A 14,675-nucleotide genomic window follows, 5' to 3' on the forward strand; every position below is an offset into this window, starting at 1 on the left:
GGCCCACAGGGACATTGGGCTCCAAAATCATCAAATCATCGCAAGGTGGTCCCATATGGTTGCTGAATCGAGGTTGTACTGTACAGACAATAAGTCACAATAATCTGGCTAAAAATCAGACACTCAATGAACACATCTAAATAGAAAATAAAAGAATTGATGTTAGTCCCATTATGAAATCGTTAATGGAAAAATAGTGGAAGAGAAAGTAAAATTATAAGGAAAGAGTGAGATGATAGGAAAGAGAGTGAGTAGGTTAAAGAATGATGCATGATGCAAACAATGGGTGTGCATAAAATGCATATTGATCTTCCTATTGCATATTTATGATATGCAGGCCATACTTTCTCAAATTATGTGTAGATTAATCTTCTATAATCTACAAAGTTAATGTACTTTGAAGAAGTAAGAATAATCTATATCCTGTAAATTTATTTCGAAGTTCTAGCTAATTTACATATACCACTACTGTATATATAACCTTTAGGAAAATTCTCATGTTGTTCACAACCATTCATCGATTTTCAGATGACTGATAAATGATAAATGAAAAAATTCCTTATCATTCTTAAAGGCACAGAGTAATTATTTACATATGTAGTATAACATATATGTAATGCTCATTGTGAGTTTTAATGGCTTTAAATCATTGCAGCGGAATTCATCATTTCTCTTGCTGAGAAAAGTAAACGTCTTGACAAGTTCAAGAAGGAACTGGAGGAGAATGGAGGTGACCAGTTTGCGGTAAAGTAGAATGCAATTTATTTCTGTTACCATTTTAAGGCATCATTCCACCCAAATTACTGTACTGTATTTTTATTCTTTTTTTTATATATGAAAACTAAGCTCTTTTGCAGCATTTTTAAGTTTTTCTTTGAAATATATTAGATAGTTGTCATATATATGCTCATAAACAGCAACTCTTCTATTACCTTATAATATCCTATATTGACAATTTATTTCAGTACTGTATTAACAAAATGACTTTGTGTATCTTCAGTGTGTAATAATATTGTATAGGTTAGGGGGGGGGGAATGGGAGTATATAAAAATAAAATATCACTCATTTATTTATTATATCATTCACAGTACAATATACAGTATATACCATCACAGATAAACACGTACTGCCACATGTGTATCATAATAATGTATCTCTGACTCTTTTGGGTGTTCAATTTCATGATTCAAAACATTTAAGCAACTTACGTGTAAGAGTTAGCGGAGAACTAATAGCCATTTAAAAGTAAAGCTTAAGTTTTTAAATGTAACATTATTAACTGTAAATATCATTGCATATCTTTGTTTCCAGGACTCATTTGTTGAAAGCCTGTGGCGACTGATCCAGCACATGATGCCTTCCCTAACAGCAATTTCATGTAATGATAATATAAAAGAAGAAATAAACAAGCCTTCAACTGAGAAAGACAAGAAAAGAGCACTACTGCCTTTCTTAGCTTTGCCAAATGATCCAAAGGTTATTCATATGCTGGATAATGAACTTAAACCTGAAATAAAAATGAAAGAAGAGGTTCCTGAAGTAGACACAAGCAAAGATAAAGAGAAGGACTGGGAGAAAAGGAAGGAGAAAAGGAAGAAAAGGGACAAAGATTGTGAAAAAGATAGAGAAAAGCCAGACAAAAAAGTGAAAAGGGAACCTGAAAGAGAGGTAGATGATCTCATGGCCTTTCTAGAGTCTCATGCTCCATCGAAGCAAAATGAAGTGTCAAGAAGCAGAAGTAGGAGCAGAGACAAAAAGAGGAGGTCAAGGTCCAGAGACAGAAAGAGAAATTGTAGTGACAGCAAAGAGAAAGAAAAATGCGATAGAGAACAAAAAAAATCAAGAAGTCAAGAAAGGCATAAAAATCGAAGAGATCGAAGTCACAGCCGAGAAAGAGAGAGAAGACATCGCAGTCAGAGCAGGGAGAAAGAGAGAAGACATCGCAGTCAGAGTAGGGAGAGAGAGAGAAGAAATCGTAGTCATAGTCGAGATAGGGACAGAAAAGCTAACGATTATGAAAGAGACAATAATCGAGAGAGGCACTATGACAGGAAGGATCGAGAGAGAAGAGAACGGAGTAGGTCTCGAGGCCGAGATAAACACAGCAGGCACAGCAGGAGCAAGAGTCGGGAAAAAGATCTAAATAGGAATCGAATGGGCAATAGGGAGGTGTTTATCAATCGTCCTCCTGATGAAAATCCTGTAGTTGGTAAGGTAAGCTGTCTCTTATTTTTTAAGTTTTAAAAAATTCATATATAAATGTTAGCAAAGTGCAGTATCACAGAATAAAGTATAACTTTATTTTGAATCATAATAATATATAACTTTATTGGATCCATTGATCCAAATAAGGTGTATCAAAACCTTGTTTCTTCAAGATGTTGTTTGGTCCCTTACTGTTCCAAACTTTGTTGTTGGTGTGATCCCTGTTTTTCAAATTTCACTGGGATACTGTATTTCAGTTATTCTTGTAGGTTGGCAGTTTTCATTGTTGGCCAACCAATCATTGATCAGGTTTTAAAATTATTCCAAATTACTTAACTCAAATGGATATGCCATGAATTTTAATACCTTTATGTAGAAGAATGTTGGTGATTATTACTACTGTATATGGAGTAACTTTCAGCCCTTCATGTAAGGAAAATGACTATTGAGCTGCAACTAAAATTTATGAAAGCTTAGTGCAGTTTAGTGATCTAGTAAAAAACTAAAGGTGAGGCAGTATTTCAGACGGCCTCACTTTGGAGGACTTTTCATGGACTTTTGAAATAGATGACATTACAATGGACTTTGTAGGACTGAAGAGTAGTGGTTATACTGTAGTCTGATTTATGGAGGAGTTTGTGTATGGTACTGTATACCAAATCTTTCGGCATTGGTGTGTTATGAGTTTTATAATTTGCCATTACCCATTTAATAATTTATATTTTCTAACTTATTTTCAGGTATATGAGGGTAAAGTAACAAACATCTTGAACTTTGGCTGCTTTGTGCAGCTAGAAGGCCTACGGCGCCGGCTTGAGGGTCTCGTACATATTTCACAGCTGCGACAGGAGGGTCGTGTTACTAACGTGTCTGATGTCGTTATGCGGGGACAAAAAGTCAAGGTTTGTTATTAAGATTTGTACCAGTGTATTTTTAACAGTCTGTATCCTAGTTGCTAAAATATTGTAAAGAGGAAGTAATTCATGGCAGTGTTCTTTACAGAAATTTGGTGCTAAAAATAGATTAATAAAATAACTACATTATACATGCATACATACATTAGAACCTGATGGAATCTCACTGAGTGAGGTGGTACCCCTATTAAATTACATAGAGAAATTCAATTATTTTCTTAATATCTCTCATTTTTTCAGCATTAAATTTCAGTACCGAACCCTACCATGAATTACTTTTTTATAATATAAATAAATGGGCATAAAAGCATGTTCTATCATTTGCATTAACAATAATATTTGGCATAAAATAGTGTAAAACTTCAAACTTTTGATGAAATGTAACTTAAATTGCTGTGGAAGAAGGTTTAAACAAATCTGTTTTCAAGACTAATAAATGTAATATTCTGCATTATTTGAAAATGAATAGCATTTCAGTAACAGTAATCCATTTCAGTAATTTTAGTAACACAGTTCATCTCTTAATCTGTTGTTTGAGGCTATGGTTATTGCACTTTGCAGTGACTGAGCTTTTCCTCATCTGGTGTTTTGTTAATGGTGCGTTATGTGCATACAGGTCAAGGTGTTGTCGTTTACCGGTCAGAAGACGTCACTGTCTATGAAGGATGTTGACCAGGGGACGGGTGAAGACCTCAACCCCAATGTTGCTCCTCTTGGTAGTAACAGCCAGGAAGAAGATGCTATGAGGAACCCAGATAGACCCATGTCCCTCATGGAACTGACTAAAGGTAAAGCTTTGATTACAGATGCAGTGTATTTTTAGTCTGATGGATGAAGTAGGTAGATATGATATTTTTATGGATGTACAGTATAGAATATATTTTATATATTCTGTAATATAAAATTTTTGGCAGTATATAATATACTGTATTTGTATTACAGCATGAAAATATAGAAACAAATGCCACAAATTTTACATTAATTTACAATTTATTTTTGGATATGTATTAATTTTTGTATAAATAAAACCTCTGCCTTGGTTTGTCATATTTGAATAGAGGAATATGTACAAATAATTTTTGTTAATATGAGCAATGAAGCACTGGTTAAATTTGGTTGCCAACAGGCCAACTGTGTGGGATTTATTTGACTCCCTCAATATCAAAAGATTCTTAAAATTAAAAGAACTACTGTATAAAACTTAACAGATACAATTAACTAAGTAAGTGGTATATTCTTAGCTGCAAATTGTTGGAGTAGTCATTGTAATAATGTGTTGTGAAGACTGTGTTGATATAATTGGTTGTGCTATAGTGTAGACTGTATCTTTGGTTCTTTAGTTGACTCGGTGTTCGTTAAAGGACTAGACTGGGAAGGAGTCTAAATGTTAAATGGTGCTGCCTTTATTTACTTGTTGATTTAAGTAAATCTCAATGCCTAATGGTAAAATTAATTAAATTATAACATCATGCACTGATAATGGTTATGTATTGTTATGGTATCTTGACACACAGTTGCCACACAGCTACAGATGTGGAATCATGTGTAGTTGTGTGTAAATGTTTACCGTATGATAGCAGCCGTAGTTGCCACTACATAGTAGCAGACTGTGTAGTGGTAACTCTTAGCTGATTCCTTTTGAAATAAAGCTTTAAATGTTGCTAAACAATTAGGCTTCATAGTGTTTTCAAAACCAAAAATACTATAGTTCTATTGATTACCCTCCACCCACCCTCCAGTTATTCCAGGTTAAACAAAAATTAATTGTGAAGAAATATTGCAGATTCATATTCTATGCATAGGAAAACTTTATGCTAGTACTGTATTTCTGATTCTATTTCAGATGTTTATACACTACTTAATTATATACTTCTGATAGGAAAGAAGTGGTCTTGATAATTTGTATTTTGCCATTATAAACTATATTGATTTTTTATCATAGGTACCGATGAAGAAGATCTAGCGACATACAAGCGAGTTAACCGAATTTCTTCACCCGAGAGATGGGAACTGAAACAGATGATGGCTGCCAGCTGCATCAGTAAATCAGAAATGCCAGACTTTGATGAGGAGCAGGGAGTGATGGGTGGTGAAGATGATGATGAAGAAGATGTGGAGATTGAACTTGTAGAAGAAGAACCTGCGTTCTTACGGGGTTATGGCAGGGTGAGGGAAGAACTGAGTCCAGTACGAATCATGAAGAACCCCGATGGCTCACTAGCTCAAGCAGCAATGATGCAAAGTGCTCTTGCGAAAGAGCGTAGAGAAATAAAGATGGCTCAGAGAGAAGTGAAATGGATTCTCAGCCATCTAATCTTGGCCAAAATTGGAATGATCCTCTACCTGAAACTCAGCGCAACGACCCAGCCATGTCGCGTGGGTTGCCCACCCAGCAGGAAGTGCCAGAATGGAAGAGACACATTACAGGTTAGTCATAAATTTACCAAGTTTTAATTGTTAAACATCCTCTTTGTATCTTTAATGGCACTTATAATAACAGCCATATTAGTAACATACATAACAGCCATATATGTAACAGCCATACAATTGATGTTAATTACTTGTGTTCAAATTAATGTAAGAGTTCCTCAATGGTGTTTTATATATTATATAAAGTTATGTATTAGTATTGTAATGCATGAGATAGACAGTTACTGGAAAGTTTAAAAAAATGCATTTGATGTAATACATTGCTTCACTCTGGCAAAGTAGCACTGCAGTTTGACTTGCCGATTGGATAAGTAAAGTTCACTGCCACTGTGCAGATCAACATTTACAACAAGTTAATTAGCCAGTTGGTCTTGTATACTTGTTCCACTCATGTACAGGGTTTCTAATGTTAAATCATGAGTGAGAATTACTGGACTAGTTCAATATTAGAGTTGGAGCGCAAGTAAGATTATATAAGTTATAAGTGCAGCAGTGGGAGTTAATGCCCTTATCTTCACTCAAGGAGACAAGGGCATTATTATTGTTTTAACATAATTACTCTGTGAAAAGCACCAGAGGCATATATATAGTGCTTGTAATAGTAATATAATAGTTATGCTTTAGCTATAAATATGGATATAAACCTGTTACTTTTCTTTTTATCAGGTGGAACTAGAGGCTCATATGGAAAGAAAACCAATATGTCACTTTTAGAACAACGACAAAGTCTACCTATTTATAAACTACGAGACCAGCTTATCAAGGCCATTGATGACAACCAGATCCTCATTGTTGTTGGTGAAACAGGCTCTGGCAAGACAACACAGATGACTCAGTACCTCGCAGAGGCAGGTTTTACTGCTAAAGGAAAAATTGGATGCACCCAGCCAAGAAGAGTGGCAGCCATGTCAGTTGCTAAGAGAGTCTCTGAAGAATTTGGGTGTAGACTGGGACAGGAAGTTGGTTATACCATTCGTTTTGAGGATTGCACAAGCTCAGAGACAGTTATCAAATACATGACTGATGGTATGTTACTAAGAGAATGCCTTATTGACCCAGATATGTCATGCTATGCTTGCATCATGTTGGATGAAGCTCATGAAAGGACTATTCATACAGATGTTTTGTTTGGTCTTTTGAAGCAAGCGGTGGATAAAAGACCTGAACTTAAACTTATAGTCACCTCGGCCACCTTAGATGCTGTTAAGTTCTCGGAGTACTTCAACCAAGCCCCAATCTTCACAATTCCTGGTAGAACATTCCCGGTAGAAATATTATACACAAGGGAACCAGAAACAGATTATCTTGATGCAGCTCTTATAACTGTAATGCAGATTCATCTTGCTGAACCGCCAGGAGATGTACTTGTCTTTCTCACTGGTCAAGAGGAGATTGACACTGCGTGTGAACTTTTGTACGAACGCATGAAAGCCCTTGGAAGCGATGTACCAGAGCTTATTATTTTACCTGTATATTCAGCATTGCCCTCTGAAATGCAAACAAGAATATTTGAACCAGCACCACCAGGATCACGAAAGGTTGTAATTGCCACCAACATTGCTGAGACATCTCTCACGATTGATGGCATCTATTATGTGGTAGATCCAGGTATGTTGATAATTTCTGAATGTTTTTTTAAATGCTGAAATTAGAAATTACTGAATATCAAGTATTACTTAACTATGCTAAATACTGAATATACTGAATATAAAGTACTACTTAACTATGCTAAATATAGTACATTAATAAAACCTAGTAGAAATTTTTTGTTAATATTTTCTTACTTTCTTGGCTTGCTGAGCTATACTTTATGTACGAACTTATAAAATCCAATTAACATTTAAATATATTAAAATTATTGAATCTCACCTTTGAAAAACTTTTTCAGGTTTTGTAAAACAAAAAGTATACAACCCCAAGACTGGTATGGACTCACTGATGGTCACACCAGTTTCCCAGGCTGGAGCTAAGCAGCGAGCAGGTCGTGCTGGACGGACAGGCCCTGGAAAAACCTATAGACTTTACACTGAACGTGCTTACAGGTAATTGAGACAGCAGTGTTCATTAATTTTTCCCTAAAGAGGGCCAGATTTCCTTTATAAACTATTAACCTATATATATGTACCTGGGGTTGCATTTTCTCTCATGTTCCCTAAAAAATAATAATAATCGATATCCACCTGGGCTGTGGGCATTTCAGATGTGCCATCTTCCACAAGCTTAAATTTAAATATAAGAAATATTTTATTGCTATCCTAATTTATATACATGGGTGGGGTTTTCATGTTTCTCATGCAAAATATAGTCAAATTATCAAGTTATAACAAAAAATATTCATTGAACCTATTAGGGATTGATGTGATATAAAAACAAAATATTATTCTTGTGCTGTGTCTGTAGTCATTATGTGAGGTTGAGGCACACATCACTATGACTATCACCACCATCACATCAGTACAATACTTCATATTTCTTGCATCGTGTTTCATTTCCACTTCTGTGATTGTCATGTCATGTTCGCACACATATCATAACCATCATTGCCACCATATCTAATCACTGTTACCACTAGCTTTCCCATTACTATTTCCACCATTACCGTCCTTGCCACCATCATTCCTACTCTTGTATCACCATCTCCACTACTGTCCTTATCATCCCTGCCACTACCATCACTTCCACCATCCTCCCCCTCACCCTCACCATCGGTATTGTGATATGGTGTTGAGCTTTCCACATGGTCCATATTCTCATGACTCGCCACACCACCCTTCCCTGACAATTCTCACCGTCACTGCTATCATTATGTCTTACTACATCTATATATTTACTTACTACATCTATATATTTACAATTGTCTGAAAGGGAGTAGTTCTCATCTTTATTCATATCACTTTTGTCACTGACATTCTCCAAAATTTAGAAAATACAGACTTGTTTCCTCCATTCTTAACTACTGAGGAGTGTGGGGCCCATGGGAGTTTGATGCACATTCATTTTCGACTTAAACGAGTCACTGGGGTCACTGAAATGGAATGGGATGGTTTTTCTCTATGGCATTTTGGAACTGGAGACCTCTGTTGGTCATGGGGGTATCAATAAATATGATAATATCTGTTTCCACCCTTGCACATGTTGGAAAGACTTAAAGTATTAAAGTACTGTGTCAAGACAGGTTGTACAGTGCAACATGGCTGGGACTATATGGTGCAGCCTAGGGGTTAATTCACATTATGGCCACCTATCTAATGCTCTTGAATTAGAAGAGCCACTAATTTATTTTTTGTTGTAAGTTTGACACTGGTTAATCTACTTGTCCTACACAGAGATGAAATGTTGCCAACAAGTGTACCAGAGATTCAGCGGACCAATCTAGCTGCAACTGTACTGCAGTTAAAAGCAATGGGGATCAATGACCTGCTGGGTTTTGACTTTATGGATCCTCCACCAACAGATGCCATGGTCATGGCTCTCGAGACTCTTCACTCTCTTAGGTAAGCTAATTTATGGAAAGTTAAATTCTGTAGTTCATTACCTGAACTACTGTTTTCAAGTTTAGGAATAGAGATGTAATGTTAAGGTTTTGAAGATTAATATGATTTTTATTTCTGAGTTTAAACTACTTAGTCCCTATACAATGTCCCTATACAATGTCTAGCTCTGTTCAGAAGAGTGTTCACTCCCAGACTTCTTTGATGCAAAGGAAATCTTTTCAAGTCACCTCTTCTGGGGTATTAATGGGAAGGAGAAGACACTATAAAATTCTGAACCCAAGCGATGTTCTAACATGTATTAATTTTCTTTCAGTGCATTGGATGACGAGGGTTTGCTAACCCGACTGGGTAGAAGAATGGCTGAATTTCCTCTTGATCCCAACCTTTCAAAGATGCTGATTATGTCAGTACACTTACAGTGTTCAGATGAAATCCTCACAATTGTTTCCATGTTATCTGTGCAAAATGTATTTTATCGGTAAGTAATTTATGCTTGTGAGGTTTCCTGTGCACTTTCTTAGTCATTTTGGTATTAATAAAGTAAGGTTAATCAAATATTTAGATGTAGGATAAAATGGTTTTGATACATACTGTATAGCTTTAATTTTTTGTCAAACTTATTGTTTCTTAATAACATATACCTAATAGAAGGTATATTATGGCTTAAAGATATTGTCCTGTCACTATTTGTTGTGTTTTTGCAATGTCCTTAGGTTGTAAGGAATTTTCTTTTTGTTGTTATGCTATGTTGCATATGCAAAATGAATAATTTCATCTGGTTGTGTCAAAATGATGTGATCTCTGATACAGCCTTAGTGTTTGTGCATTGTCAGGCACCCTAAAATAGATGTTGTCATCTTGCCTATATATTGAAATCATTGGGGTTGACAGTCCTGAAGTTAGTGTAGAAGACATAGATGACATTTGTCTCTTTCAAGATACTTTATTTGGCATTGGGAGAGTTCATTATTAAGTTGGTGGTCTAAGTCTTCATGAAAAATATAAATGTCCTCAAGCCTTTACATGCCCATTTGGGGACTGTAAGCCTCGACAATCTCAGCATGTAGGCAAGATGACCACATTTATTTCAAGGTGCTGACAATTCCAAACACGGCTTCATTAAAGATCACATAATTTCTACACACATCCAAAATTATCCTGACCAACAATTAAATAATCAACAGAATTGTTTCAGGAATGAACCCAGGCATTGGCTTTGAAAGCAACTGCTTAATTCCTTATTATTCTTTTTGATCAGAATATTTTATGTAAAATTTTTTGTGATTTAATAGACAACTTACATTTTATTGACATGTTGATACTGATGACATTAATGATTTATTTTACAGACCTAAAGAAAAACAAGCTTTAGCTGACCAGAAGAAAGCCAAATTCAACCAAGCTGAGGGAGATCATCTTACACTTCTTGCAGTGTACAACTCTTGGAAAAACAACAAATTCTCCAATGCTTGGTGCTATGAAAACTTTGTTCAGATGCGTACACTCAAAAGAGCTCAAGATGTTAGAAAGCAATTACTTGGTATTATGGACAGGTGAGTATTTTTAGATAATTAATTTGCTCTCACTAGGTGTCTGGTATTACTGTATATTGCTCTACTCAGTATTATTTATATATGTACACATTATGCTCTTCTCTTGCTATTTTGCATTGTGATGATTAATTGGTATCCCTGGTATGGATACCTTTTGGTTTTCACCTGATTAATTTTGTATTTTTTTTTTTAGTTATCTTCTGCTTTTTAGCCCAACCACTTTGGCTAGATGGTAGAGTGATGGCCTCGCTTCATGCAGGTCGGCATTCAATTCCCCACCGTCTAAGTGGTTCCACCATTCCTTTCCCTGTCCCATCCCAAATCTTTATCTTAATACCTTCCAAGGCTAAATAGTCTTAATTGCTTGGTGCATTCTCCTGATAGTTCCCTTCCCAGCTGCTGCTGTCTTTAGTTAAGGTTTTGCTGCTTTCATTGGACAGGATTGTGTATGTTCAGGCAGGACAACGTACTGGCACTGGTGCCACAGTGAATTTCTCGAGTTTCTCTGTAGAGTCATTAATTTAAATCTCCAAACCTCGCGCATGTCATGTGGCACGAGAAAGTTGCATCTCGGGATCCGGTGCGCGAGCGACCCACCATTGCCATTCTGCTAGACATACAGTAGCATTAGGCGAAGGTGGCTAAACTCGTGCATGTCGTGTGGCTCGAGAGGTCTTCAATGCAGCACCCACAACAATTTCTTCCTGGAGTGGTTTCAATTATTATTCAGATTAGAGACCATTTAATCCAACACATAATGACTTACAACAAGTCATTTATATACTCAATGCCTTTTAAACCCTCCCTTGACACTGCAAGTGACCACCAAGGTAGTGTTCTCAATAACCACCAATTGGCCTACCTTTGCCACTCACACCTCATAGTACCCACACACCAGCCATCAAACATACAGTATTTCCATGCTGATATTCCCTGTGTAGATTTTCAGTTATGTTTGACCTTCTATTCACCTGGGCTGAATTTTAATTATTTAATTTACTGTATTTAAGTTTAATTAAATTTAATGGTTGATTTATTTGTGGTTATTTTGTTTGACCTATTTTTTCTATTTAGAAATCTTTCATTCTTGTGCTCTGGCTCAGTTAATGGGCAGTTTGAGGGTGTATTATTTAGAGAACTGAATGCCCCAATTGATTTCCAACTTCTTTTTCATAAAAAGGTGCAGGTGTACAATAGTAGCTTTGCTGTTTGAGCCCATACTATCTCTTAACACAGTTTTCTAGTCCTTGAAAGCTTAGATATTTATTTTTCTATTTTCATTCAAATATTACTTCACCAGTGTGTGGTCATGGACCATTCTATGGACCAAAGTCCTGCCTTTGCTGGTTGGAAAATTTTGTGTTACAATTGCTGCTAGTCTTCACTGTCTGTAGGGTGGCTACAGTATTAGGTTGCCAAGAACTTGTGCCATGGCTCCAGGCTTCTAACTCTTGATTGCAATCAGGGTTAAAAGGACTGGTGACCTGCCATGTCTTGTTAGATCTTGTGCAGAGATCTGGCCTTTGGTAATGTAATGAAGCACCTTGGTGATAAACAGCACTTCCTGATTCAGCAATGAGGGATGCCTGACAGTTCTATTAATTCTGAAGGCCATACCGGTTTGTTTCTGCAGTTTACCTTATTCGGTTTAGAATTCATTTCAGCCATGAGCTTGCAACATGTGTAGGGTTTGGGTGGTCACCCTATTTTAACCTTATCGTGTGCTGCCTACATGGCTGTTGCTAATTTTGAGTGCTGAAGCTGAAAAATATTTTTGCTGGGATCACAATTCCCAGTCTTCTATTCCTTACAGAGTTCAATCTGCCTTGACAAAGACACTGTCAATGTAGATTGTTAATATTCATTCATTATTATTCAGATTGTAATTTACATTTAATTTATTCAGATTGTAATTTACAAGTTTAATCTTCAGGACCAGAAATGCTGAACTGGTGTTCCTTTGATGGGTACTTCTGCTGTGCCTGGGGTTCTGGCTCCTGCCAATAAACAAGTGGGTTCAATTCTTCCTTACATCTGTAAGATTGTCTTGCATTTCAGAGAGGCATGTATTGGGGTCGGAGAAGGCTTATTGGTTCTAGGGGCATTCACAGGCTTTCCAAGACTTAAGCAAGGGGCACATTCACTTCTTCATCCTCGGGGTGGGACAACCTGAATTTTAATTTGCAGTAGGGCGAGGTGGATCCTATATCACCACCTCATAGTTTCTTCTTTGGTGAGAGGTTGCCTTGTAGTTCCTAGCTCTGGTGGAGGTTGACCAGTTTCTTTTTTTTTTTTTGCTGAGGATACATCAAAGTCATAGACAGAGTACCCAGGTTGGTTCTCATATTGGGTTTGGGCTTCCAAACTAGAGAACATATAAATCCTTATTTCTGTTTCATATTTGATTTATTGTTCTTCTTCTCTTTATTAAGGGGCAAATCCTGAAACTTTTCCAGTGGAATAGACATAAAGCCTCTAACAGACTCAGTTCTCCTGGAGTTCATTTTAATATCTGTATCTTACTTACACGATATGACAAGGTTAGGCCTAACTAAACAACATGTAATGATGAGAATGGTCCAGGACGGACCGAAACGTCGTCGTCCCTTCACCTTCTAGTGTGTGGTCTGGTCAACATGTATGATGATTTGACAACAGGATTTCAAGGCTGTACTAAAAAAATATATACTGTATATATATTTATACTATTTATCTTTTAGAAGAAAATGTATTAGTTTAATACAGAGGGAGTATTTACTCCAAAAAATATACTGGGGTATTTTATTAAAAACTTGTCTAATTCTTTGTTTTATTTTTAAAGACATAAACTGGATGTTGTGTCATGTGGCAAGAACGTGGCTAGAGCCCAGAAAGCAATTTGCTCCGGGTTCTTTCGAAATGCAGCAAAGAAGGATCCTCAGGAGGGCTACAGAACACTTGTAGACTCCCAGGTAGTCTATATTCACCCTTCGTCAGCCCTCTTTAATAGACAACCAGAATGGTAAGTACAGTAAAACATTGTGTTAATGAAGGATTTATGCCATTGCATAAATCAATTCATTATTTATCATAAATGGTAAAGAATATTTACAGTGTAGTTTTGAATACTGAAATATTGACTAATGTTAAGGGTTAGTAATGAATAATTCTTAATGACCATAAGTTCTGTACAAAAGCATTGTTATTGGAATTAACTCTTCACATTATTAGGTCAAGTTTAAAATATGCCATATAGTATTATTTGATGTCTATGTGAGCAATATTAGAACTACTATATATTCTATAGCAAAGTGATATGGAACCAGTTAGTGTATTACCTGAAATAGATTTTGTACTTAAATGCATCATTGTTGATTTGCAGATACTGTATTTAAATTTGTTTACAATGGTTACTGTCATTTATATATTTTTGCTTCAGGGTAGTGTATCATGAACTGGTGCAGACAACGAAGGAGTACATGCGTGAGGTAACAACAATAGATCCCAAGTGGTTGGTAGAGTTTGCCCCATCCTTCTTTAAGCAAGGCGATCCAACCAAGCTCAGCAAGTACAAGAAGAACCAGAGACTTGAGCCCTTGTATAATAAGTATGAAGAACCCAATGCTTGGAGAATATCCAGAGTTAGGAGGAGGAGGAACTGAACCAAATTTTATTCATTTATTTTTATTGGACAAGGTTATAGTCTCGGATTTCTTGTGCAAACAAAAAAAAAGTTTGACAAATTTTTATTTAAGAACTTTTGTATTTGGTGTACGTAAAATAAAATTTTATTTATAGTACAGATGACCTCTATTTTATTTAATATTCTTTTATAATTCTTGCCCTTTGAGGAATAATATTGGCAAGCAAGACTCAACCATCCGACATGAATGCAAGTTTGTTAGTACTGTAACATTATCTTTTAAGGTGCTGTTCTTAAAAGTACAGTTTGTATATCTTATTTATCTTATTAACTGTACTTCTGTAGGAATGATACTGTTTTTTTTTAAGGTAAAATTATAAGAACGTTTTGACTATTTTGTATAAATTTACTTGGTAATAACAACACAGTACTATTATACAATAGCTTGAAAAACAA

General features: G+C 36.0%; 2 protein-coding genes across 2 annotated transcripts in view; one reads left to right on the top strand and one right to left on the bottom strand.

The window, feature by feature from the left end:
* The window catches only part of LOC123766460 (uncharacterized), a 37,403-nt gene that overhangs the window by 15,318 nt on the left and 7,410 nt on the right, over positions 1-14,675 (bottom strand). The gene's annotated exons all lie outside the window — the stretch shown is intronic.
* LOC138354269 (ATP-dependent RNA helicase DHX8-like) lies at positions 656-14,376 on the top strand. Its single transcript, XM_069308227.1, is given in 13 exon segments — positions 656-744; positions 1,313-2,215; positions 2,947-3,108; positions 3,737-3,908; positions 5,063-5,407; positions 5,410-5,547; positions 6,217-7,158; positions 7,439-7,592; positions 8,877-9,044; positions 9,358-9,522; positions 10,394-10,597; positions 13,419-13,598; positions 14,016-14,376. Coding segments are annotated over 12 exon segments (3,717 nt in total). The 5' UTR covers positions 656-744; positions 1,313-1,351; the 3' UTR covers positions 14,239-14,376.

Source organism: Procambarus clarkii, chromosome 62, assembly GCF_040958095.1.
Source record: "Procambarus clarkii isolate CNS0578487 chromosome 62, FALCON_Pclarkii_2.0, whole genome shotgun sequence".
NCBI lineage: Eukaryota > Metazoa > Arthropoda > Malacostraca > Decapoda > Cambaridae > Procambarus > Procambarus clarkii.